The 25,609-nt window shown below is 39.6% G+C and overlaps 1 protein-coding gene across 2 annotated transcripts in view; it reads left to right on the plus strand.

Annotated features, from left to right (window-relative positions):
• The first annotated feature begins 1,323 nt into the window (after positions 1 to 1,323).
• The window catches only part of LOC124863833 (caspase recruitment domain-containing protein 11-like), a 33,337-nt gene continuing 9,051 nt past the window's right edge, over positions 1,324 to 25,609 (plus strand). Inside the window, exons 1-21 of one of the 2 annotated variants that reach the window (XM_047358342.1) lie at positions 1,324 to 1,762; positions 10,531 to 10,730; positions 12,370 to 12,507; positions 13,692 to 13,868; positions 14,411 to 14,559; positions 14,980 to 15,159; positions 16,757 to 16,903; positions 17,421 to 17,546; positions 17,647 to 17,841; positions 18,598 to 18,738; positions 18,977 to 19,046; positions 19,150 to 19,331; positions 20,172 to 20,278; positions 20,418 to 20,458; positions 20,593 to 20,704; positions 20,819 to 21,020; positions 21,254 to 21,380; positions 21,717 to 21,960; positions 22,646 to 22,730; positions 23,388 to 23,483; positions 24,449 to 24,566. In XM_047358342.1, the coding sequence (XP_047214298.1) occupies positions 10,541 to 10,730; positions 12,370 to 12,507; positions 13,692 to 13,868; positions 14,411 to 14,559; positions 14,980 to 15,159; positions 16,757 to 16,903; positions 17,421 to 17,546; positions 17,647 to 17,841; positions 18,598 to 18,738; positions 18,977 to 19,046; positions 19,150 to 19,331; positions 20,172 to 20,278; positions 20,418 to 20,458; positions 20,593 to 20,704; positions 20,819 to 21,020; positions 21,254 to 21,380; positions 21,717 to 21,960; positions 22,646 to 22,730; positions 23,388 to 23,483; positions 24,449 to 24,566 (2,827 nt within the window). In that variant the 5' untranslated portion in view covers positions 1,324 to 1,762; positions 10,531 to 10,540. The remainder of the gene's footprint in view (positions 1,763 to 10,530; positions 10,731 to 12,369; positions 12,508 to 13,691; positions 13,869 to 14,410; positions 14,560 to 14,979; positions 15,160 to 16,756; positions 16,904 to 17,420; positions 17,547 to 17,646; positions 17,842 to 18,597; positions 18,739 to 18,976; positions 19,047 to 19,149; positions 19,332 to 20,171; positions 20,279 to 20,417; positions 20,459 to 20,592; positions 20,705 to 20,818; positions 21,021 to 21,253; positions 21,381 to 21,716; positions 21,961 to 22,645; positions 22,731 to 23,387; positions 23,484 to 24,448; positions 24,567 to 25,609) is intronic. The other variant, XM_047358343.1, reaches the window with a different exon arrangement.

Consider the following 25,609-nt stretch of genomic DNA (forward strand, 5'->3'; position numbering starts at 1 on the left):
AACAGATAGAACTACAACCACCCTAGGATCATGAGAACTGACACCCTTGCAATTTTTTAAGATAGCAGAAATCCACCTTGGAACCTGCTAAAAACAGATTAGTGGTTGGCTTGGCTCTCCAGCGGTTAGGGTTCTTGTGTGATTTGCACCCTGGGCGAGCCCCTCCACACTCCTCTCACAGAGCACATTTTGCAAAAAAAGTGACTTTGTTTTATGTAACTTAATAGAAAAAACTACAAAGTGACTAATTATTTTTGTTGCTATTGTTTCACAATTAGTTTTGTTTTCAGAAGTCAGTTACCACCTTAACAAGACCTATTTAAAAAGGTTTTTGACATTCGATTTTTAGTGTTCTAAAATTTTCTTTCAATGTGTTTGTACTTCTTGACACAAGTTTTTGTTTTATTGTGTTCTGTGTTCAATTATAAAGCACCTTGGCCAATGCAAGGCGTTGTTGGAAGGTGCTATTTTAACATAGTTTGATTGATTGATTGACAAATCACAAAGTGTTAAGAATCTGGTAGTAAAGTATAATTGAGTTCATGTTTGTCCAATATATATATTGTGCTTTTCCTGCATCTTTTTACTGTGCTCTTCAGTGAAAAGTGATCTTTGTTTCTCCAAACTGAGCTTGTTCAGCGACTATATCCTGTAAGATACCGACTATCCAAAATCTCTCCGCTTATCTTTACTGCAAAAAAATGTAACCATCGCTTTAATTTTAGAATCAGCTTTATTGGCCAAGTTTGTCTACAGTAACGAGGTATTTTGACTTTGGCTGCACATGCTCTCAGACTTCTCCTTTTAAATACCTTTTAAATAATGTGAGAGTGTATTCCTTATAAGAATCTGTGCTAATGCTTATCAATCTTAGTTAATTGTGGAACAATGATTTGTGAACTAATGTGTGAATGTCTGGTAATCTCATCAGTCCATGGTGAGGTGTCAAAGACTAGAAACAGATATTATTGACTGATTCTGCATTAACTGTGTGTAAGATCTTATTGGGTTTTTACCCAAGCCTTTACCAGACTAACACCAGGCACATGAAAGAAAGTGCTAGTGATAGTGAAAAGCAGACTTAGTCACGATTCAGAAAGTGATTCAGTTCAACCGTTTTCTAAATAAAACTTCTGCTTGTTTGCTCTCACTTTGCGGGCTATAATTGGATCATTGCTCGTTCTTTGTGAGGTTGTGGTTGGTTGGAACTATTGTTTCTCTCAGAAGAAGCAAGTCGTGGGACTAAGGCAGCATGATGGAAATAATGAAGAGCCTCCTCCTTATTTACATGGCGCAGCTGAGGGAGTAAACAGAGTTCACATTTTGGGGAAATGAATAAGACAGAAATTAGACTTGTAGTTAATTTTAAAGGTGGTTTATCCGTATCTGATCACAGCAGCAGCAGCAGTGGAGCGGCGCTCTTCCTTTCGCAGCACTACAAAGAGCTTATTTCCATCTGAGCTCAACCCGCCCACCTCCGCTGTCTGCTTCTCCGAGCGACAGTTTCTCTCTGTTTCAGTCTGTGTCCACCTCAACCTGAGACTCCGTGGGGCCACAGCCGCCGAGCTCGGTCTGCTTTATCCTAACACCCGCTCCTGGAGTCGGATACATGGAGACAACCTGAGCGGAAAAAGTCTCTTTTTCTTGCGGACCACATACGCTTCTCCGGGGTTTTTTTTTTTTTTTTTTTTTAAGAAAAACCGAAAACTACTAGAACATCTGTTGATTTCCGGTGAACCTTTGGATATCTCCCGCATGTCAGGTAAGAAAATCGACCCACTTATATGTCTCAAGGTGTGTCCTTCGCTGAAGTGAAATGCTACAGGACGGGGTCATGGGTGGAAAAACAAGGCGCACAGGTTACACGACCGTGTCTCCACAGCCAAAACCTGTAATGTGTCATCTAAGTAAAGCTATGTGTGCATATAAACCAAGACTGCACCTCTTATCCTAATATAACAATATTAAGTTGGTTATAACCTGCTCATAATAACTTGAAATGTGTTAGTCTGCATATGTTCCTCTCCCCCCGACACGTTCATGGCTCATGCCTGAGGAGAGATTTCAGTTATTTGTCATCACCAAGTCTTTATCAGGTCTTTTGGGAATGTTTGAGATTCCAGCGGCAGGTGCACGGGACAATGGGAACCAGTAAGACTGGGAATCAGAGACCTGCACGGGAAACAGATAAATTATGCGCATGGTGTCGATCATCTGTAACCTTTTACTTTGCCTTGAAAAAGTATTCACATCCCCTAGACCTTTAGACATTTTTTCACGTTCTTCCATGTGTTTTACTGGGATTTGATGGAACAGAACAAAAAGTAATGCATTTTGTGCATGAAGGAGAATTACACATGGCTTTACAAAATATTTTACTATTAAAAACGGGAAAAGTCTGTAGGCATCCCCCCTCAGTCAGCAATTTATAGAACCACCTTTCTCTGCAGTTACAGCTGCAAGTCTTCTGCGGTATGTCTCTACCAGCTTTGCATATCTTGAGACTGAAATATATCAACCTCAGTCAGAATGGATGGAAAGCGACAGAAAATAGGAGTTTTCAAGCCTTACCACAGATTCTCAATTCTCTTGGATTTAGGTCTGGACTTTGACTGGGTCATTCTGACACATGCTCTGGCTCTTATTTCATCAACTCTGATCAGCTTCCCTGTCCTTGCTGGCGAAAACATCTCCAGAGCATAATGCTGCCACCACCATGTATCACCACTGGGAATGGTGTATTATTTTTTTCAGTTTTAAACACATGTGACCAGGGCTCCTTCTTCCATTTGTTTGCTGTCCTCCTGGCTGCTTCGCTCATTTATTCTATCCCAGGTGTGCCATAATATTTTTAGCAAACCTCATAGGCCTTCAACAATTGCTGCAAACCATGTATAATTTCCCTTCCACTGCTTTATGTTTCTCTATCATAAAATCCCAATAACAGATCTTAAAGTTTACGGTTGTAACGCCACATGTCTAAACATTGAACATCTTAGCAAAGCACTGTGTGTAAATATGTACACAACCCAGTTCGGGTATGTTCTAAAAGCTGTCCCACGGAAGATTTTAAGCTTTTCTGCATTGTTGGTGTTCATTCTTTTTGTTAAACTCTGCAAATAATTTAAGTTTATAGTTATCAAGGCTGAAATTTCCCCCTCTTTTGCTGAGTTTCTCCTCTGTCAGTTTATTCAATAAGAACACATGTATCAAGTTTCTACGGGATTCAGCTCTTCAGCTAGACAATGAAGCCTTTATGACAGTTTGTAAACCTGAACCAATCATGTCTGCCTGTTTCAGAGCACGAGACAGTAAGGCTCATAAGCCGAGGCACGCCTCAGAAGGTTCAGCTGTGGTCTCGGATGCGATCTGAACTGCCGATAACATGAAGGTTCAAAAAACTGCAGCAATTTACTGGGAACAAAAATGGGATTTAGTTTGATGTTTGATTGCACAATGCATGAGTCAGTGGGGAAAAAAAACAAACATTTGTAATGGACAGCTCTCATTCAGAATGATGAAACACATAAAGCCGATGCATACTGCACTGCAAATTATTCACTTGCAAAGCTCGTGTTTGTATGAGGCAACAAAATCAGTAAAAATGTGGAGAAAGATTTATGAAATAAATTTGTATGGCGATAGTAAAAAATGCGGCTGCATCAGCTGCTTTGGTTGCAGATGTCATGAAAATTCGTCATTTAGTTTGTTTTTTAAATTTGGATGGTTCGTTGAAGTGCAATAATGCACTAAAGCAGGCAACAAACCTCTGCTTATAAATGGGTTTGCATCTAATGTTTCCAGTATGAGTTCCTGACATCTGTTATAAGTTCCTCAAGTAAAAATAATATGTTAAATCTTTCTTTAAAAGGTTCATTAGTATTAATAGTTAATACCAAGAAATGGAAATGAAGAAGAAACATGATATAAAAAAATAGATCCCAATTTTTCTTTATTCTTGTAAATTTAATGGATATTACCAAGATGGCTTGTCAGTGCAAAGCATTTCAATTCTGTCATGATTTTTTGTGGTATTTATGGAAACGATGATAAAAGAAACAATGGAGAAAAAATATAAGATTTAACACAGTTAGTTGTTTAGTTTAGTTGGGTCTGTGTACAATCTAAAGAGCCTCTTGTCCTAAAGCTAATGTTTACCGTTCATCAAAGAGGTTCCTTCACTATACCAGTTACGTTTAGTACTCCAACTGTGCGGCTAATCAGTTCACAAGGATTGTGTTCAATCATATTTTGAAAGCAGTGTTTATTGATGCTCTTATGAAACCCACTGTGGGACAATAGTTTGAAATGGAAAAGTATCATTCCAGTCATACAGAGAGTTTGAGGAGTTTTCAAACATTATTAATTAGAGTTTATTTTTATTATTTCCAGTTCTTATCAGAATGTTGTTTGCCTGGTAAATTATGAGACCTCATGGCAGGGGATCTCCTCTTACTGAAACAGCTGAGTACCTCTTGCCAAAGTAAAATGTGTCTTTATCCTTAAATTATTATTATGAAACGGAGCGCCTATGGCTTTATAAGTTGTATTTGTGTTTGATACTCTTATTTTGTAGTAAAAAAAAAAGTAGGTTTTGAGTTGCCCTGTTGCGTTGACGTAGTCGGTTAATGAAGACCTGTTGTCTTGCTGGCTGTCAACACTCTGCACCAAATATTTTGAAGAAGTCTCCATCTCTTCTAAGTTACTTTCCTGGCATCATTTTGTGTATGCGGCAGGAGCACAACACATTAACATGGTGACAGATGAGCAAAAAGATCATCTCAGAAATAGGCAAGCATAAAAATTGTAATATAAGGTCTAGTCAAAGCTGGGCTGGATTATTCTACAGAGATTACAGTTTGTTTAGGTTAAAACATTTACTATGGAAACCACAGAAGTGTAGATTTATATTTTTCCACAAAATATTGCTTCATCTCTGTTAATCTATTTTATTATCCAGATATATGATAAACAGTATGGTATTGCTCCTCCCAAGAGGTAAAAAGCAACAAATGAGCAAACAATCAAAATGTTACCTTGCCAGTGAATTTTTGTTTTCTGTAAAGAAACCAAATATAAAAATCACTGTACAGATCTGTAAAAAAACAACAACTTAAAACTCAACTTACTATCAGTACAATGCATGTAATTAAAATAATTATGGAGTGAGATTCTCATAGTACAATAACCTTGATTAATATGTAATAAGTAAAAGTTTCTTGTTATAATGGTGTTTGTATGAAACGTTAAAAGCAAAAATGTAGAACAGGATCCAATTGAAAAATAAGTAGTTAATCCTAATGATGGTAAAAAAAATTATTAATATAAAATATCGATTCTTCCACTTATGATAGTCTAAAATCTGTTGTTGTTTTATTTTAAACCATAGACTTAAGCAGATTAGTTAGTTGGGCTATTTAATTCATCCATCCATTTTCTATATCCGCTTCTTCTATAGTGGGTCGTGGGGAAGCTGGTGCCTATCTCCAGCAGTCTATGGGCAAGAGGCTGGGGACACACTGGACAGGTCGCCAGTCCATCGCAGGGCAACACACATGTCAAGCCACCATACACACACCGATTAACACCTGCAATTTAGGGAGACCAATTAACCTAACAATCATGTTTTCGGACTGTGGGCGGAAGCCGGAGTACCCGGAGAGAATCCACGTATGCACAGGGAAAACATGCAAACTCCATGCAGAAAGACCCTCTATCTGTCTGTCTGAGTACCTAGCCTGTGGTCCGTTGCTTGACATATCACTCGTGGCTTGCCAACTTTAGTTTTAAAACAGTGTTAACTTAATAAGAAGGATGGTTCAAAATCGTTTTGTTTCTACTCTGTGACTGTTTGTGTTTTTTGAGACTTATAATATTTCTAAACAGCCAAATCTGTCTTTGTTGTAAGGGAAAAGTTTATTGACTTTCTTTAAGGCAGATGACTGGCAGTGTGCAGTAACAGGTATGGGAGGGACAATGCTGCTTTACTCTGTGCTCCATACAGACGCAGAAAACACTGATCATTCAGAAATTATTTTAAAAGAGAAATTTTTACAACTCTGAAAACCGCCTATGCCCTTATAGATGATAATATGAGCACCTTTTCAGAAATAATATTGATGTTTTCTTCTTTAAAAGTTGTACTGATCATTATTCCCAGTATATATGTATTGTGTCACAGCTACTTTACAACATGTTCAGGGTTTCACTATTTCCAATTAAAAAAAAAAATGCTGCATTTAGACATTAACAAGTTTAACTGGTGGATGTTACTCAGTCATGAAAGACAAACTGACTCAGAATTAAAATGGGTTTGTGGACATGCAAGACTCATTAGATTGATATGTTTAAGAACTGAGAAATGATATCTTAACCTCATTTCTGTTCATGAATGATCTGTCTGGTAGTCATTGTTGGAGTGGTAGAGCAAGACAAATTTGATCGCTATGCTCTATATTATTGTTCATTGTACCAATTTGAAAACACAAAGTGAAATTAGCATATTTTCATCTTAGGCCCTGTCGAAAAAATTACTTTGTTAGATATTTGAAGCAATATTGCCACCTAAATCAGATGTGAAGTAAACACCTCTTCTAGACATGCCACAATAAAGAAGGAGAACATCCAAACTGATATCTCTGATTCTTGCTTTCATTTTAGAGCTTAAGCAAGGGAGTTCATAAAAACTGTGTAGACTCTACGAAATACTGTCAATTAGTAATTCTGCACATTATAACATGCAATATGTAAAGTAACTTCCCATTTTTTGCTAAAATATTTCAATTCAGTAAAGTAAGAACATTTACTGTAACCTTTCCTAAAATAAAAAAAGTCAATTCTTCACTTGCAGTTAGCAGGTCAATGATATAAATCACTTGCTATGTTTATTCAAGGTCACTCAGAAGATTCAAAGCCAAAGTGACGCTGAAGCAGTCTGACTTATGAGAAAAGAGAGTGGAAACAATGAGTTTGCTGAGTGCATCCTGCAAGTTGCTTGTCTGTATTGATGTGTGTGTCTGTGTGTTTCTTTGATGAAAGGAGGGGTAAAAATGAAAGGGTTAGATTGTGTGTATTGCCCTAAAGGACCACAGTACTATAAATTTGAGTGAAAGGAATAAATAAGAATAGAGGAAGAGAGCCGCAACACATCTGGTTTGAAAAGGAGGAAGCAAGGATTATCTTTCTCGGTAACGAAGTCCAAAATAAGAGAACAGAGAAGAGGAAATATGTGGTTACTTAAGGGGGTCTGTGTTGCGATGTGTTCATGCGTACCCGTGCATGTGCATGAATTGCATATGGCTGTGAGTTGGTCTGAGTGTTTGCGGTTCTGTCATCTGCAGTGACTGATGCAGTGCATGCATGACTGCAAACTACAAACGATGGCTCCGAAAGCGGGCGGGTGTGACGGCTCTGTTGGGGTCGCAGGGTCAAGTCCCACGCAACAACAAATCAGGTGCAGCTATGGCAATATAGAACCCCAGTTTAAACCAGGATGTGCCGCTTGAAAACATAAGCCGTAGCTCATTCACCTGCCATAGGGTGCAAGAGTGTGTGATTGTGTGTGTTTACCTGTGCAGTGACATCAGGGAGCCTTGATTTGCCTAACTGTTGGCTGCAGGTCACAAAGCAGGATTGTGGAGTACCACCTATAAACCTGACGGCATGCAAATGCTTTGAGATGCATGCATGTGTGTTGGTATTGATATGTGTGTTTATGTATAAAAGAGGGCAAATTAGCGTTGGGTGGGGGGACCGGAATGCCAGTGGAAGTAAGAAGATGATAAGGGAGTACAAAAGGGATTCTGGAGAAGAATGAAGGGTGAGCAATTTCATGAAAATAATGTTTTAAAGTCAAATGTTTTTCACAAGTGCAATGCTCAGACATATTGGAAAAAGGTAAAACGCTAACAGCCATGTGGCTCTAAGGCTCTACAGGCCTCAGTTTGCATGTTAAATTTTAACATTGGTTAGAAAGAGACAGAACAAGTGTAGCTTGCCTGCAAACCATAGTTTCTCAAAAAAGAATGTGGCAGAACAAGATTGCATCTTAATTAATCTAATGTCCTTTGGATCAGTTAAGAAAGAGGTTTGGCCATAATGCACAACACTATGGTAAAAACACTGCATTTCAGTACAAAGATGTCATAGAAGCCTGTGGTATTTGCTCAATAGTGTGACATTATTGATAGCCATGCCTGGTGTAAAAGTGAGGACTAAACAGATCTTTCTGATATCTTGGAGGCGACTGTGGCTCAGTAGGAAGAGTAGTTGTCTTGCAATCAGAAGGTGGTGGGTTCGATTCCAGCGTTCTGTCAATGTGCACCTGGGCAAGACACTTAACCTCAAGTTGCCTAGCGATCTGCGTATCGGTGTATGAATGTGTTAGTGAGTGCAATTGGGTGAATGTGGCTCTAGTGTAAAGCACTTTGAGTGGTCTGCATGACTGGTAAAGCACTATATAAGTACAGTCCATTTTATCTTGGTTCAGGAACAATGAAGTTAAACAAAATGTCACATTTTAGAAAACGTTTAAAGAAAAAATAGAATACATTAAGACTTTTCTTTGATGAAGGTGGTTGGACCTTAACAGACATCTGTAGCCACCTCTTTGTCTGAATTTAGCATAACTAGCAACTTCCTGGGTAACATGACCAAACTAAACAATGATGGCCTTTGTCACACTGTTGCATTCTGTATTTTGCTTTTTTTGGCATTTAAGTGTAGTGAACAACAAGTAATTTATTATTATTTCAGATATATTGAGATTATATAGGGGAACAAAGTGTGGTTTATCCTGTCTAGAGGACATATCAATTAGTGATCTCCTACATCTTCCTTTAGATGTGTTTGATTAAACAGCACTCAGCAGGGTAGCAGCACCTGCCACATCCCTTAATGCCCAAGCAGCTGGAGAAGTTACCTAAGAAATCACTGGGACTTCTTGGTTAATAATGTCTTTTCTCCAGCCCACGTTCAGTCTTCATGATAACCAGCTGTTGGACCTACTGTATGTACCACAGCATCAGAATTATGTGTTTGCAGCAGAATCACCACTATGTCATCTGGACGTAAGGATGTTAGCTTCCAGCCCTTTGATATGTCGGATTCAGAGACGTTACCACACAGACAGTTAAAACCAAAAACACTGCAGTTACGTCTGTGTGGATGTGCATGCTTCAGGTGTATTTGCAGCTGTAAAAAAATAAATCCACCCTGTTGTCCAAATGACGAACATCAGCAGGGAAAGGCAATAGTGTATTTGTTTCAGTTTTAAGCAGTGCTCAGGTAGCAGTTCTGCTGTCCAGGTGTCCTCATTACCTGCTTCCCTGTTTGGTTAGCTTGGTCAGATGGCTTCCACTTCAGCAGATGCTCATACAGCTTCTCCTCCATGTCAGGCCATCTATTATCTTCCATACATCATCATGAATGTTTACCGTTATAAATGAAATCTCTTTACACTTAATTATTTTACAAATAAAAATAAGTTCACAAATGTAATTTGTAAACGGAGTGCTTAGGAGGACACATCAGAGCTGCAGTACCACTTGAGATACGTACAGTTATGGGAAAGACAAAATTATAAAGCTTCAGTACAATTTTAATGAAAGATGTATGATACAGAATTCCTCCAAACATTATCCACTGATTTGTGTGAGCGTTTTAAAGTTTTGAAAACAGCATTTAATGCGGGTTATGTATGCTTAAGAGCTGCCCATACTTTTTATTTTAGAATTTGCATCCACTCCTTGCATGTGAGGAGGTTCTACATGTTACCTGGCATTTTCTGACCTAATCCAAATGGAGGCATGCTTATTCTTCAGTGACATAAAAATCTGATTGCATTTGAGCTAGGGGTTGCAAAATTTGACTGGTGGTATCAGATGAAAAAGTATGAAATAATAATATATTTGTAAACATGCACTATATTGCCAAAAGTATTCATTCACCTGCCTTGACTCGCATATAAACTTAAGTGACATCCCATTCTTAATCCATAGGGTTGAATATGATGTCGGTCCACGTCCCGCATTACAGCTATAACAACTTCGACTGTTCGCTTCCACTTTTTATAGTACTACTGACAGTTGATGGGGGAAGATTTAGGAGCAAAATTGCACAGGTGGTATCTTGTGACAGTGAGAGTTACCTATTCTTTCACAAATGTTCTTTCAACTAATGTAGCTGATTTTCTTACTAAATTACCAAATGTTCTGTGTTGACTATGTTTCTTATTAATTTAGAAGATTTTGGACAGCAACATTTTTTTTTATATATATCCATAAATACATTTTGGCAGTAAAGGGTAAATTAAAGGTCTTATTCTGAAAGATTCTTGAAGCCACAATTTGCGAACAGTGAAACCTTAATTCTCAGGGTGAGTTGTTATTTATGTCTTACTGGGTGTTGGGGGCTCAAAAGTAGGGACTTGCCCAGGGCACCATTCATGCAAGTACTGCCCCTGGTCATAGTCACAGGCCAAACACCAACCAAGCAAAGTAAAATATTCCTGTTGGTTTTGTGGCTTGTCAGGCTGTGAGAGATGGAGAACGGGACAATGGAGGACATGGATGTGCTGTGGGAGAAGGTGGAGTGCAAGCGGTACGAGCTGTGTCGCAACATCACTCCGGCGAAGCTCACCCCCTACCTCCGTCAGTGCAAAGTGCTGGACGAACAGGACGAGGATGAGATTCTTAACTCCCTGCTGCTCCAGGCGAAGGCAAACCGCACAAGTGAGTTAAAAGATGTGTGCTGATTTGTAAAGGCAACTCTTATTTTCTCACATATGTTGGACCATTTTAACTAGAGGTCAGTCGCAGATTCTTTGAAAACTTTTTTGTAATTGACTTGGTTTTTCAACTTTAAACACATCACAATTACAAATATTTTATAAAGTACTGAAAATACAACAAAGCAAAAAAAAAAAAAACCCCAAAAAAAGCTCTGTGATAAAAGTTTAAATTAAATGACACAAATGCAGACAGGGGGTTCTATATATTTTCCTTCTCATCCTTGATGACCAATGTTTTGCTATGTATCGGCATTTTACAGAAAATATTGACATTATCCTTATCTTGGGAGAAAGGTGCAGGTTACACTATCCAACCCTACCCCAGTCCAAGCATAGACAATACCAATGGGGCACCACCCAAGTTATCCTCAGGTCTGCCTACCCATAAAAGAGTACTTTTAATCTAACCGTTTAGCACTGCACTAGGGGCCCCATATTGTGCATAATATTCCTTTTTATCAACCGTTTCTTTATATTTATCTACATTCATCATCTCTTCCACCATCCCTGAAAGGGAACAACGTTCTTTGCTTTCCAATGTCAGCTCAATTATACAACCTGAAATAAGAGAGAGTCTGCACCATAGAGTTTGATGAACTGTCACATTCAATTCTTTGGGTATTATGTCTGATATACAAAGTGAGAGGTTCGGCAATATATATCAATGCCCAGCACCCTACCCAGAAAAGCAGTAATCTTTTCCCACAGGCTGACAACCATTTTGCACTCATAAAGCATATGTAACAATGTGCCTCTATTCTTCCTGCATCTCCAGCAAAAGTCTGAAGCCAGCATACCCAGTCTCGCCATTTTACAGGGCGTCCAGTACCCTTTGTGGATAATCTTAAATGTGATCTTCATCCCGTGCTTTTTAAATCCCTTAAGATTAGGTGGGCTTGAGTCTCAGATGTAAAATTTATAAGATCCTCCTTTAACTGGTTTCTTACCCCAAAATATCTCCTGTACCGAAGTCTGGGATGCTACAGGGACATTCCTAATGTATGATCTGAAAGGCCCTTTTCTAATTAAAACAATTAAAGCCTACTCATTGTGAAAGCATCACAAAATACTAGAATATGAATAAGGAAAACCAAAACTGTGATTGTCTGTGATTTAGAGATTCAGCTATGGGGCCAGATTAATAGGCACACATTTCTTCCTGCCTCAAAATGAATGCAGTTTCAAGAATAAAGCTATTCATATTTTATCTCTTAAAATTTCCTTCAAACCAATGAATATTTGAGGCTCTAAAATATATTATTTTGTTTTGCTATTTTAAATTAAATATGAATTATTTATTTTATTTTCAGGGTCTTCTAGAGCCCTCAAAAAAGCCACCAAGGTCCCATCAGGTCTACCTTATGACGATAGATGAAAAAATGGCCAAAAAACACTAATTATGCCATAATTGTTCTCGTCCATCTCTAATTGTAACAAAGGAGTTTTAGCAGTTGCTTAATGGTTCTCCTACAAATTTAGATAGAACAACATCTTGTTTATATATAATTAACAGAGAGCAGGAGCATTGTGTTTGCATTTGGTAAACTTAAAAAAAAATGTTTTCTATGAACTTCTTTCAGGTCGCCTACTTGACATCCTTCGCACTAAAGGAGAGCGAGGGTATGTGGCCTTTTTGGAGAGTCTGGAGTTTTATTACCCTGAACTTTACAAGTCGGTCACAGGCAAAGATCCCACAAGACGCTTCTCCACCATCGTAGGTGAGATACAAACACACTGAGATACAGAGACACCTACAGTAAATTGCAAACGTATTGATTCCTCCTGAACTTTTTCACATTTTGTCACATTACAACTTTAAATATAATGCGTTTCATTGGTATTTTATGTCATTTTGTGTTTATTTGTGAAATGGAAGGAAGACGATACATGTGTTTGAATCTTTCTTTTTACAAATAAAAATCTGAAAAACGCATTATGATTCAGTGCCCTTTACTCTGATTTCCTGCAAACACTGTCTGGCAGGAAACTCACTGAATGCCACCATAAACACACCATTATCACAGTGACATACAGTTTGATGGGGACAGCATTATGCTGTTGGGGTGGTTTTCTTCTTCAGGGAACCTGGTCACAGTTGATGGGAAAATGGATGGAGCTAAATGTGAGAAGATCCTGGTTGATAGGGACTTCAGATGATGTGGAACTTCATTTTAGGGTTCACCTTCCAGCAAGAGAAAGACCCAAAACATACACTTAGACCTATGATGGAGAGCTCATTCATGTGTTAGCATGGCCCAGTCAAAGTCCATACCTTAATCCAAATAAGTGTGTCAAGACTTGAAAATCTGTGATAAGAAAACAAAGATTAATTTTATTATTCTTGCAAATGTGCTTCAAAATCTGATCAGTAAATATAGAGTTATTATTATTGTTTTCTTTTTATTTTATTTTTGTCTTAGAGCTTGACTGACATCTCCTTATCTGTGATAGAAATAGATTAACTCGTCTGCTGTTTTTCCAGTGTATAATAATTGATTGTTTACTGAGAAAGGAAAATAATTCACATCAGAATAATAATTAGATTGTTAATTAATGGGGAAATAAATCAGACTGATTTAAAATTATATAATGGTGTGATTTTAGATAGAGCTAATGGGTTTACAAAGAATTGCAGAATATAAGTAGAAACCACACTTCTCAGGGTTTTGTTTGCTTAAATGATTGAAAACCACATTTGATTTTCCTTTTACTCCACTGCTATGCATTTCTTTGTGTTGGTCTAGCACGTAGCTTCCTGATAAATTACTTTAAGGTTTGTGGTTTTAACACGATATATATATATATCGTGTTAAAACGGCAATATATATAGCTGTATTGTAATGTCTTTGCAATAAAATAATATTTAATAACCTCTCCTCCTTTCTTTTTTCCCCATCTTTAGTTGAGGAGGGTCAGGAGGGTTTGACCCAGTTCCTCATGAACGAAGTGGTGAAACTTCAGAAGAATACCAAAGTCAAGACCCTGCAGAACACAGAGCTCAGCAGGAAGACCCGCACGCTGGAAGACGAGTATAAGAAGCTACGCTTAGCTAATCAGGAGCTTCAAGCCTTTCAGCAGAGTAAAGATAAATCATATTTTGACTACAATGACAATCTTCGCAGTTCTAACCTCTGATATAACCCCACCACTAGTGCCCACCACAATTTAGCTTAACAAGGTTTTTTAATCACATAGGCTACCAAAAGGCTGCTTTTGAAAATAGGACATTGTGGTCTTTGTTTTTATATCCTGTGCAGTTAAGCTCTGCAACTGGCACCCTGAGGCACCTCGAAAAAAGTTCTAAAAGTACTCAGAGAAAGCTGTTTAGGCTGGCTCAAAGCAGGGCTCGAAACAGTCCATGCAACTTAAGCAAATCAAACTTTCCTGAATAGAATTACATCCATCAACTCAATCAAATAATGAACTGCAAGCCTAAATTAGTTTGGAGAAAATCACAAAAGGTTTCCCTGCTAGACTGCAATGGAACAATTTTGCACTTTTTTAAACCAGTACAACTAATTTGTGCAGATAAAGGTGTAAATGTAATATGATCATTTGTTTTTAAAATCCCTTGGACTGAAAGTAGGTGTCTTCTAATTGCATTTGTGGTTGTTTGGTCAGGATACAACAAGCTAAGAGAGGAGAGGAACACCTACAGCGACGAGCTGCTGAGGGTAAAAGATGAAAACTACAAACTGGCCATGAGGTATGCCACGCTGAGCGAGGAGAAGAACATGGCTGTGATGAGGAGCCGAGACCTGCAGCTTGAGGTTTTCCACCATGAATGCATTCACCCAAATTCACCCAAATAAAAATGCAGTGCCTTGCCTTGTTCTCATTAAAACTCTGGAGGAGCTGCAGAGATACACAGCTCAGGGGGAGGAACCTGCTGACAGGACAGCTTTCAGTAATGCACTCTACAAATCTGGCCTTTATTAAAAGAGTTGCAAGAAGAGAAGCATTGTTGAATGAAAATCAAAAGAATTTCTGCTGCAATGTGAACAATTAACCATGCAAATTGCCATGAACAACACATCCTCTTGGTAAAACATACAGTAGTTTTGAGATTTTTATTATTAAAAATAACAATAAAACTACAAATCACTTTTCTTAAACTTTATAGATAGTCATAATTAAACCTGAGGTTCATAAATGCATTTTGAGAAAATGTTGAATTGTCTGTTTTACAGATCGATCAGCTGAAGCACAAGCTGAACAAAGTGGAGGAAGAGTGCAAGATGGAGAGGAGGCAGAGTCTCAAGCTAAAGAACGACATTGAAAACCGACCGAAGAGAGAGCAGATCTTTGAGCTGGAGAGGGAGAACGAAATGCTCAAGATCAAACTGCAGGAACTTCAGTCTATCATACAGGTAGGGAACATAAAGGGGTTGGACAATGAAACTGAAACACCTGTCATTTTAGTGTGGGAGGTTTCATGGCTAAATTGGACCAGCCTGGTAGCCAGTCTGCATTGATTGCACATTGCACCAGTAAGAGCAGAGTGTGAAGGTTCAATTAGCAGGGTAAGAGCACAGTTTTGCTCAAAATATTGAAATGCACACAACATTATGAGTGACATACCAGAGTTCAAAAGAGGACTAATTGTTGGTGCACGTCTTGCTGGCGCATCTGTGACCAAGACAGCAAGTCTTTGTGATGTATCAAGAGCCACGGTATCCAGGGTAATGTCAGCATACCACCAAGAAGGAAGAACCACATCCAACAGGGTTAACTGTGGACGCAAGAGGAAGCTGTCTGAAAGGGATGTTCGGGTGCTAACCTGGATTGTATCCAAAAAACATAAAACCACGGCTGCCCAAATCACGGCAGAAATAAATCTGCACCTCAACTATCCTGTTTCCACCAGAACTGTCCGTCGGGAGCTCCACAGGGTCAATATACACGGCCGGGCTGCTACAGCCAAACCTTTGGTCACTCATGCCAATGCCAACGTTGGTTTCAATGGTGCAAGGAGCGCAAATCTTGGGCTGTGGACAATGTGAAACATGTATTGTTCTCTGATGAGTCCACCTTTACTGTTTTCCCCACATCCGGGAGAGTTACGGTGTGGAGAAGCCCCAAAGAAGCGTACCACCCAGACTGTTGCATGCCCAGAGTGAAGCATGGGGGTGGATCAGTGATGGTTTGTGCTGCCATATCATGGCATTCCCTTGGCCCAATATTTGTGCTAGATGGGGGCATCACTGCCAAGGACTACCGAACCATTCTTGAGGACCATGTGCCTCCAATGGTTCAAACATTGTATCCTGAAGGCGGTGCCGTGTATCAGGATGACAATGCACCAATACACACAGCAAGACTGGTGAAAGATTGGTTTGATGAACATGAAAGTGAAGTTGAACATCTCCCATAGCCTGCACAGACACCAGATCTAAATATTATTGAGCCACTTTGGGGTGTTTTGGAGGAGCGAGTCAGGAAACGTTTTCCTCCACCAGTATCACGTAGTGACCTGGCCACTATCCTGCAAGAAGAATGGCTTAAAATCCCTCTGACCACTGTGCAGGACTTGTATATGTCATTTCCAAGACGAATTGATGCTGTATTGGCCGCAAAAGGAGGCCCTACACCATACTAATAAATTATTGTGGTCTAAAACCAGGGGTTTCAGTTTCATTGTTCAACCCCTGTATATCTGCTTAGACATACAGTAAGTTTAGATAAAGCAAAGGGCCAAAATTATTAAAACTTAGCCAATGGATCCACAAAATAAGCCTATAAATGGTCATGATATGAGGTTTTGAATATTTGAGTCCAGCCGCCACGTGCAGTTTGTTGCTCAGTTGAAGCTGATTAGAGCTGAGTGTGAGACAAAATAATGAAGCCCTACAGAGTATGTGGCAAAATAATTGAGCTTGTAATGGCTTAGTTTCCCACTGCTTATCAGACAACCCATGAAAAATAGCAACCCCTGTCGTAACTCTATTGTGTGTCTTTAATTCTCAGCCTGGCCCCTTACCTGCGTCAGACAAGGCCATTCTTGACATCTTGGAGCACGACAGACAGGAAGCTCTGGATGACAGACAGGATCTGGTCAACCGCCTCTACAACCTGCATGAAGAAGTTCGCCAGGCAGAGGAACTACGAGATAAGGTCACATCTCCACAAAACAAACCCAATCCCACTGTTAGCACTGTAAGATGGTCAAGTGGTTCAGTGGTTACTGATTTCAATAATCAAGCTTGTCTCTTGTAAGATGGTCTGCTCCTTTTCTCCCTTTTTATTCTCCCAATCTTAATGTTGCCAAATGAAGATAATTACTGTATTATGTATTGCTTATTGTGCAGACTAACGGAAATTTTTTGGGCTGTCCACTTTGGTAGACAAGCCTGCAGCCAGCTGCTTAACAGACATGCCGCTTGTCGCTAACTGACTTTTCAAAACTAACACACTATGACTGACCATGTTTTCATGATCAGGCATATATCCAAACAGGCTAAATTGCTCTGTGAGTGCGAGAAAAGTGTAGTACCCTTCTTTCAGTCAGCTGACTGTCAGTGTGCAGCAAAAATATGCATTCATTTTATATTACTTACTCATTTCTATCTGTTGTGTCACCACATCTTTAAATTAAACCACCAGTGCTGTCTGTTTTTGTTTTTCTGTGTAGTACTTGGAGGAGAAGGAGGAGCTTGAGCTAAAGTGCTCCACCCTTCAGAAGGACTGTGAAATGTATCGCAACCGCATAGACACTATCTCAACACAGTTGGATGAGGTGGAGAAGGAAAGGGACCAGGTGACAACCTAATTCACACAACAGCTCACACATTTAGGTGTCTGTTACTCTGCAGGAAAACAACATATTTTTTCTCACTTTGTTTTGTTGTCCGCTGCAGGCATTTCGAGCCAGAGATGAAGCCCAGCACCACTTCTCTCAGAGCCTCATCGACAAAGACAAATATCGTAAGCAGATCAGGGAACTGGAGGAGAAGAGTGACGAGCTCCATATTGAGATTGTACGCAAAGAAGCCAAGCTGGTGACACTAGAGAGTCGCCTTCGACGGATGTCCAAGGATATTCCCCTGGACCAGGTCAGAAATTATCACATCATTACTAAGTTATCATTTTCCTTCTGTTGACCTACTATTCTGACAAGCATATATGTGTTTTACTGTAAATATGGAAGCATACTTTCATGTTGTGATGCATTTCATTTGGCTGGGCTACTTGTCATACAAATAGTATGACAACAAATCTTAAACTAGATATTGTGTATTAGTAAAAATGTGTTAAAAGCCAGTACTTGTTAAAAAAAAAGCTATTTCATAACATAGGACGTGTATGTGCTCAAATTGAAGGTTGTTTTTTTTCTAAATGTTTCAGTGTGAGCTCGTTACAACAATAAAGAAATACAATTCTTTAAGGCTTTTTGCACACTGGAGGGTGGGGGTGGGGGGAGATAATAAATATGGCTAGCACTGTGTGTACATGCTAGTTCATTCCTGCTTTAGGTCTTATTTATGTTATTGAATTGCCAAGCTCATTCTGCAAACCCTAACAGTGTATATATTATTGCCAAACTAACTGTTGTCACAGTAGCCACTGTTACCCACCTAATGTTTGCTCCTGCCAGAAAATGCTGAACATAAAAAAACAATACTTCATTTTTAAACCAGTTGCTCTTAGGACTTGTAAAAGGCTGCTTTTCTAACTTCCTTTTGGAGCTAGCTGTGCTGCGGCGCTAACACCAGTATATAAACAATGACTAAAATGTGGAGACCCGGCTGCGGTTTAAAATTATAAGTTAACTTTGTGTTTATGCGTCTACATTTGTTTTGATTTGGCAGAGTTTACCGAGGGACATGCCCCTACCCATCATATCTCATGCGGCTGAGGATAAACAAGAATGGTCCAGCGACGAGTCACCTGAGGACAAGTGCCCGTCTGAGGAGCCACGACTCAAACGTAGGCCCAACCTTAAAGCGGGGGTAAGCCATCCTCTACATTTACAACATGTACACAAGTTATGTTTTGAAGCAATTTGAAATCTAAATTATAATTCCTTCTGGAAGTAATTGGTTGAGGGCATTTGAGCATAGCAAATACTTCAGCTATGTGTTAATATGACTCACCGTTGCTTTCATTTGTTTAAAAAACAGGTCTATGCATCATATTCACTGATTATAAAGTCAGTAAGAAAAATTGTTCCAATATTTTGTTCACTAGATCCGAGCTAAATCTCCAGTTTCAGTGTTCAAAGAGCTTCACATTAACTCAGACGCCAGCCAACGTCCAAGTAAGCAGGATATTATTATCGTCCCCCACAATGCATTCAGCAGTAACAATACTAGTCTCTTTGTGTAACTTAATCTCCATTTGTCGCCACTTTTCAACCTCAGTCAACGGTGGAGATTTCCTGGATATTCAGACGCCAAACATCAACGGCAACAACAACTCTCTCCCTCCCTCACCCAGCTGCCCAGTGTCCCCCACGTGCCCTTTGTCCTCTGCTCCCCCACTTTCCTCTGCTCCGTCACCCCTTCCACACAGCATAGTTGTGGAGCAGCACAGACAAAATATGGTAAGGAGGCATTGCCTGGGCATATGTTAATTTATTTTAATTAAATTTTTTTTTATATATTCACTTAAAATTATTTAACTGATGTTGATTTAAGTTATTCAAATAAAATAAATGATTTGAAATGAAATAAAGATTATTTATGATTGATTTAAATGTATTTTAATTACATAGATTGTTTTAGCTTGATGCAATTAATAAAATTAATGATAACTGTGCTAATCAAATCTTTTTGGACTACATTTTAAATAGTGAAATTAATAATCAGAGTAAATTTAGATTATTTGTTAATTAGAAATTATTTTATTTTAACAAAATGTTTTTACAGTTTATGTAACTTAAATGATTTGAATAAAATGTATTTAGATTTTTGGGCTGCACGGTGGCGCAGTTGGTAGCACTGTTGCCTTGCAGCAAGAAGGTCCTGGGTTTGATTCCCAGTCTGGGGTCTTTCTGCATGGAGTTTGCATGTTCTCCCCGTGCATGTGTGGGTTCTCACTGGGTACTCCGGCTTCCTCCCACAGTCCAAAGACATGCCTGTTAGGTTAACTGGTCACTCTAAATTTCCCTTAGGTGTATGAATGAGTGTATGTGTGTTGCCCTGTGATGGACTGGCGACCTGTCCAGGGTGTACCCTGCCTCTCGCCCATAGACTGCTGGAGATAGGCACCAGCTCCCCCGCGACCCACTATGGAATAAGCGGTAGAAAATGACTGACTGACTGTATTTAGATTTAATCATTTTAATGAATTCTAGTGGAATTAAATTAAATGCTACAGATTACATTAAATTGTGCTCCTTCGTCTGAATCAATACATTATTTTCTTTCTGTTGAAACTTCAGCTCCGTTACCGTAATGACAGCATCCAGTCCATCGTGGCAGAGCCTCCTGAGAAGGCATCGCTGTATCGCCGAGAGAGGGAAAAGGAACATGACTTCCAGCCCCGCAGGTACAACATCAGTTTCTTCTTAGTGATTGTACAGCAGGTTATTCTTATCTCACACCTTTTTAATCAATTTAAATTGGTTTACCTTTAATTTCCTGGAGTGAGTTAGCACCAAAGGCCTTATGTTGTGTTTTCTTTGTAGCCTCTCTGACTTTGATAGCGACAACATGGAAATGGAGTGTGGTAATGTGCTTTTATATAACCTTTATATAACCTCTTAGAAACAATATGAATGATAAATCTGGTCTTTTTCATCTTCCAAAATGAATATCTTGATTGATGTCTCTGTGTGTTGCCTTTTGTTGTTTTTGCCTCAGAAGATGGCCCTAATTCTGTGATCTCATCATCCTCCTCTCATCAATCAGAGGGTATGGACGCATATGATCTGGAGCAGGTCAACAATATCTTCAGGAAATTCTCTTTGGAGAGGTATTTTACAACTTTCCATCTTCTTAATTAAAGATGACTGACCACAATTCAACTTCTCGGACAGGCATCTTCCATTAATAACACACTTTTGGTGTTTGTGGGAATTGTGCGCAGGCCGTTCCGCCCGTCTTTGTCCTCCTTCTCTAGGATTAGCTCCACCATAAAACCGGTGCAGGAGCTGCCGTTGCAAGGCGACAACCTCCTGAAGGACATCACGCTGGTCGGTGGCAATGAGAGCGGGATTTTCATCTCAATGGTTCAGCCTGGATCCAACGCAGAGAGAGCAGGGCTGCGAGAAGGCCACCACCTCTTGCTGGTAAGAAGTTAACATTCTGCAGGTCTGCAGGGTCATGCTGAAAGTTAAATGAGTCAAATATCAGGTAAAATTGCCACATTAAAATGATGGCTGCTGATTACATCAAAGGATTTATTCAGAAATATTATGAACAGAGTTATTTTACTTGTTTTAATATTCTATAGGTGCAAATATGCAAAAGGTTCCATAAATGAGTTTCTGAATCATGTTTTATTCTGTGATTGGCTAACCAGCTTGAGGGGTACATAAGAGGGGAAAACCAAAACATTTCATTGGATACCAGTACTCAGGAAGAAGCCCACTGGACATTGCAGCACTGCTCTGGAACAATCAAGCTGCACTATCGAGCCAGTTTGGATTGTAAGTAATTTTTTTAAGAGGTTGTTTAAGAGGTTGAAGGTTAAATCAATGGCAACTGGCTTGAACGAGGTGTGTGGATGATACATATATATTGGACCAACACGGTACCGGCATCTCTTGCGTGTACATGCAGCATTTGCTTTGGTTAATTTACCAAACCTTGGCCAGAAATCCGAGGAAGCTACTAAAGCATGTACCATTTCAGCCCCAGTTGCCCTTTGTTGAAGCCCAGGTGCTGTTTTGAGGCTCTTAAAATCAAACCTTACAATGAGATACTTTAGTGATTTATGTACTTTACACTTTCTATCTGAATTAAACTGTACGCACATTCTCCAGCATATCGCCGGCTCCAGAGCAATCTGTCCGACGGCACGTTAGCATCAGGGGACTCCTTTTACATCAGAGTCAACCTCAACATCTCTGGACAGTCAGACAGCTGCTCTCTGAGTGTGCGCTGCGATGAGGTGGTGCACGTTCTGGATACCAGGTACCTGGGCCGCTGCGAGTGGCTGTGCGTGCGTGTGGACCCTTACACTGGCTTGGACCTGCCTGAGCGTGGCACCATACCCAGCAACTCTAGGTAGGGTTTTTTTACACTGAGACGCTGACTCTCTGAAGTTGTAGATCATAGCTTGGTGACTGCACATTTATCACATTATCTATTCTAGCAAAACGAAATTGATGGTTTATGACTAAATATTTCTGCAGTGCTGTGAAAAACGCATAAAGATTTCCTCAGTTTTTTTTATCACACATTTTAAAATTATTTTCTAAAGATGATTTGAAATGATGAAATGAAATCACAGATTTCCTGTCATTTACTACATTTTTTTGATTGAGTTTCACAAGCCACATTCAGCAGTGATGACTGCCAGACCTGTAGTATCAAGAAATATCCTGAAAGGAACCTGTCTGGCAACACATTTCTAAAGAAATTCAGGATCAGATGAGAAACTCATTGACCTCTATCAGTCTGGAAAGGGTTACAAAGGCATTTCCAGCCAACCATAGTGAGAGAAATTAAAAGAAACAAAAGAAAACAAAAACTAAATGGGTGTATTGAAATGGCCTAGTCAAAGTCCAGAATTATTTCAGGCTATCTTTGCCGAACATAAAAATTTAAGTCTGACCATAAAAGAAAACAAAAAAAAAACGAAGAAATCTATAATGGCTGCAGATACTTTTTTAGTGCTCTGTAGTATTTTCTGCACTGATTTAAATTCATGCCTTTGAGAATTTTTATGAGTGTTTGTGTGTGACTGCAGAGCTCAGCAGCTTCTCCTGGTAAAGATTCAGAAGTTCGTGTGTCGAGGTGGCAAAGAAGAATGTGAAGGCCATCGCAACAGCAGAGTAAGAATCTACATAATTTCCTTAGATTTTCTTTAGTGAAAACAACTAATTATCTGACGAATTATGAAGCTCTTTCTCAGCACTCTGTTTTAATGAGTCTATTTTTGTGGGTCTGACAATTGCTCAATAGCTTCCAGAGGAGTTTTTTTCAATAGGAAAGACAAAGAGGAAGCCAATTTGGCAAACTAGTGTACAAACTCCCCCACAAAACCTCAATAAATCAGATATATTTGACCCGTTTTTGTACATTTTTAGGTGCTGTATTTTAACACAGTACTAATTTAGATTTAGGATGCACTATGCAGATTGTAACTAGATGGAAAGTTGCAAATATTTCTGACTTTCTGCTGAAATCCAGGCTAAAGTTTTGTTCACCATTAAAACAACAGAAATATGTGATTAAATCTACTCTAAACTGTGACTGTTCTACAAATATTTGAGATGCCAATGTTGCAGAGTTTGTTATAATGGTGAGCTCAGATGATTATGAAACTTTTGCATATCTTAAAAATGAAACACTTGTGATATCATATATGGGTTCAGACTGAACCCTGACAATCAGTCTTGTATCCTATTTTTTGGCATCACATTTACTATGATTGTGCATGCAAATATTTATTAACTGTAATTTATTTCATTATGATCCTGTCTGCCTAGGCTAATTTACAGCCAGAAGAGGCCGGCTCACCTCCTGATCCTAAAGCCAGCCCTCGTTTGTCCAGAGCCAGCATCTTCCTCAGTCAGATCCTGCAGGTAATAAAGTCCAAACATGTCATGTGCTCACAGCAGCAGCAAGTTGAAGCTACAGTGCCTTGCAAAATGCTTAACATCCTTTGAACTTTTCCGCATTTTGTCACGGCGCACCCACAAACGTCAACACACTTTATTGATGGTATTTTATGTGACAGACCAAGAAAAATGTGTGCTTGATAACAAAGTGGAGAGAAAATGAAACATGTTTTTCACATTTAAAACCTGGAAAACATGGTGTGCATTTTTTAGCCAGTCTCTGAGAACACCTGTGAACATATTCTTTTTCTTAAGATTTTGTTGCATTAGTGGCCTTTATTCAGGCTTCAGATGGAAAACTGGCAGAAATGCGTCAAATGTCCTGTGTTCAGAAGTTGAACCTCAGGTAGCTGTATAGCCACCGTATATGCGGAGCCCTCTCCTACTGCTACGCCACTCGCCACCCCATGAACACCAATTTTTAGGTATTGCAACAGGTTCTCAAATAGATTTAGGTCTTTGTTTTGACTGGGCCATTCTAACACATAAATGTACTTTGATCTAAACCATTGTAGCTTATTCTGTATGTTAAGAAGTAGTCCTGCTGGAAGGTGATCCTTCACCCTAGTCACATGTTTTTGCAGCCTCTAACAGGTTTTCTGCAAGGACTGTGTGTTCAGAGTGATGTGCAGTCTGAGTTTTCTGTCAGTCGTAGCAATCTGCATGTCAGGTAAAAGGTTTGCTCTCATCAGGTTCTTCCACGTTTGCTGAGTCCCATGGACTTCTTGGCAGCTTTTCTGATTAATACTGTATTTAGACTGAGATTAAATCACAGATTTTATTTAGTGGCATCAAAACGAAAGTGACTGATTGTTAATGCATGGAACAGTTTTTAGATTTTTATTTGTAAAGCCAGTTTTCCCTAAAAGAAACATGTTGAACCAAACATCGCACTGATAAGCTTCTTCCCCGGTCTTCTGTGGTTCTAGTTTGTCAGCAGGGTGGATATCAAGTACAAGCGACTGAACAGCAACGAGCGTGTGAGGATCATCAACTCAGCCAACGCAACACTAGCAAGGCAAAGCTTTGAGTTGGCCAGACAAGAAGGTGAGCACAATGACGAACCTACACTCAAGTGACGACAAGATAAGAAACACTATTCTGAAAATTCTTGCTGAAACTGTTTATATATATATATATATATATATATATATATATATATATATATAGATATAGATAGATATCTATATCTATATATATATATACTCGTACTCGAACTCATTCTCGATATACACTGCTCAAGAAAATAAAGGGAACACTCAAATAACACATCCTAGATCTGAATGAATAAAATATTCTCATTGAATACTTTGTTCTGTAAAAAGTTGAATGTACAACATGACGTTGGTGGATGGAGCGAGACATGATGTCCCAGATGTGCTCAATCGGATTCAGGTCTGGGGAACGGGCGGGCCAGTCCATAGCTTCAATGTCTTCATCTTGCAGGAACTGCTGACACACTCCAGCCACATGAGGTCTAGCATTGTCCTGCATTAGGAGGAACCCAGGGCCAACTGGACCAGCATATGGTCTCACAAGGGGTCTGAGGATCTCATCTCGGTACCTAATGACAGTCAGGTTACCTCTGGCGAGCACAAGGAGGGCCGTGCAGCCCTCCAAAGAAATGTCACCCACACCATTACTGACCCACTGCCTGTCATGCTGAAGGATGTTGCAGGCAGCAGATCGCTCTCCACGGTGTCTCCAGACTCTGTCACATCTGTCACATGTGCTCAGTGTGAACCTGATTTCATCTGTGAAGAGCACAGAGCACCAGTGGCGTATTTGCCAATCCTGGTGTTCTCTGGCAAATGCCAAGCGTCCTGCATGGTGTTGGGCTGTGAGCACAACCCCACTTTGTGGACGTCGGACCCTCATACCATCCTCATGGAGTCGGTTTCTAACAATTTGTGCAGACACATGCACATTTGTGGCCTGCTGGAGGTCATTTTGCAGGGCTCTGGCAGTGCTCCTCCTGTTCCTCCTTGCACAAAGGTGGAGGTAGCGGTCCTGCTGCTGGGTTGTTGCCCTCCTATGGCCTCCTCCACATCTCCTGGTGTACTGGCCTGTCTCCTGGTAGCGCCTCCAGG

This window comes from Girardinichthys multiradiatus, chromosome Y, assembly GCF_021462225.1.
Source record: "Girardinichthys multiradiatus isolate DD_20200921_A chromosome Y, DD_fGirMul_XY1, whole genome shotgun sequence".
Classification (NCBI taxonomy): Eukaryota; Metazoa; Chordata; class Actinopteri; order Cyprinodontiformes; family Goodeidae; genus Girardinichthys; species Girardinichthys multiradiatus.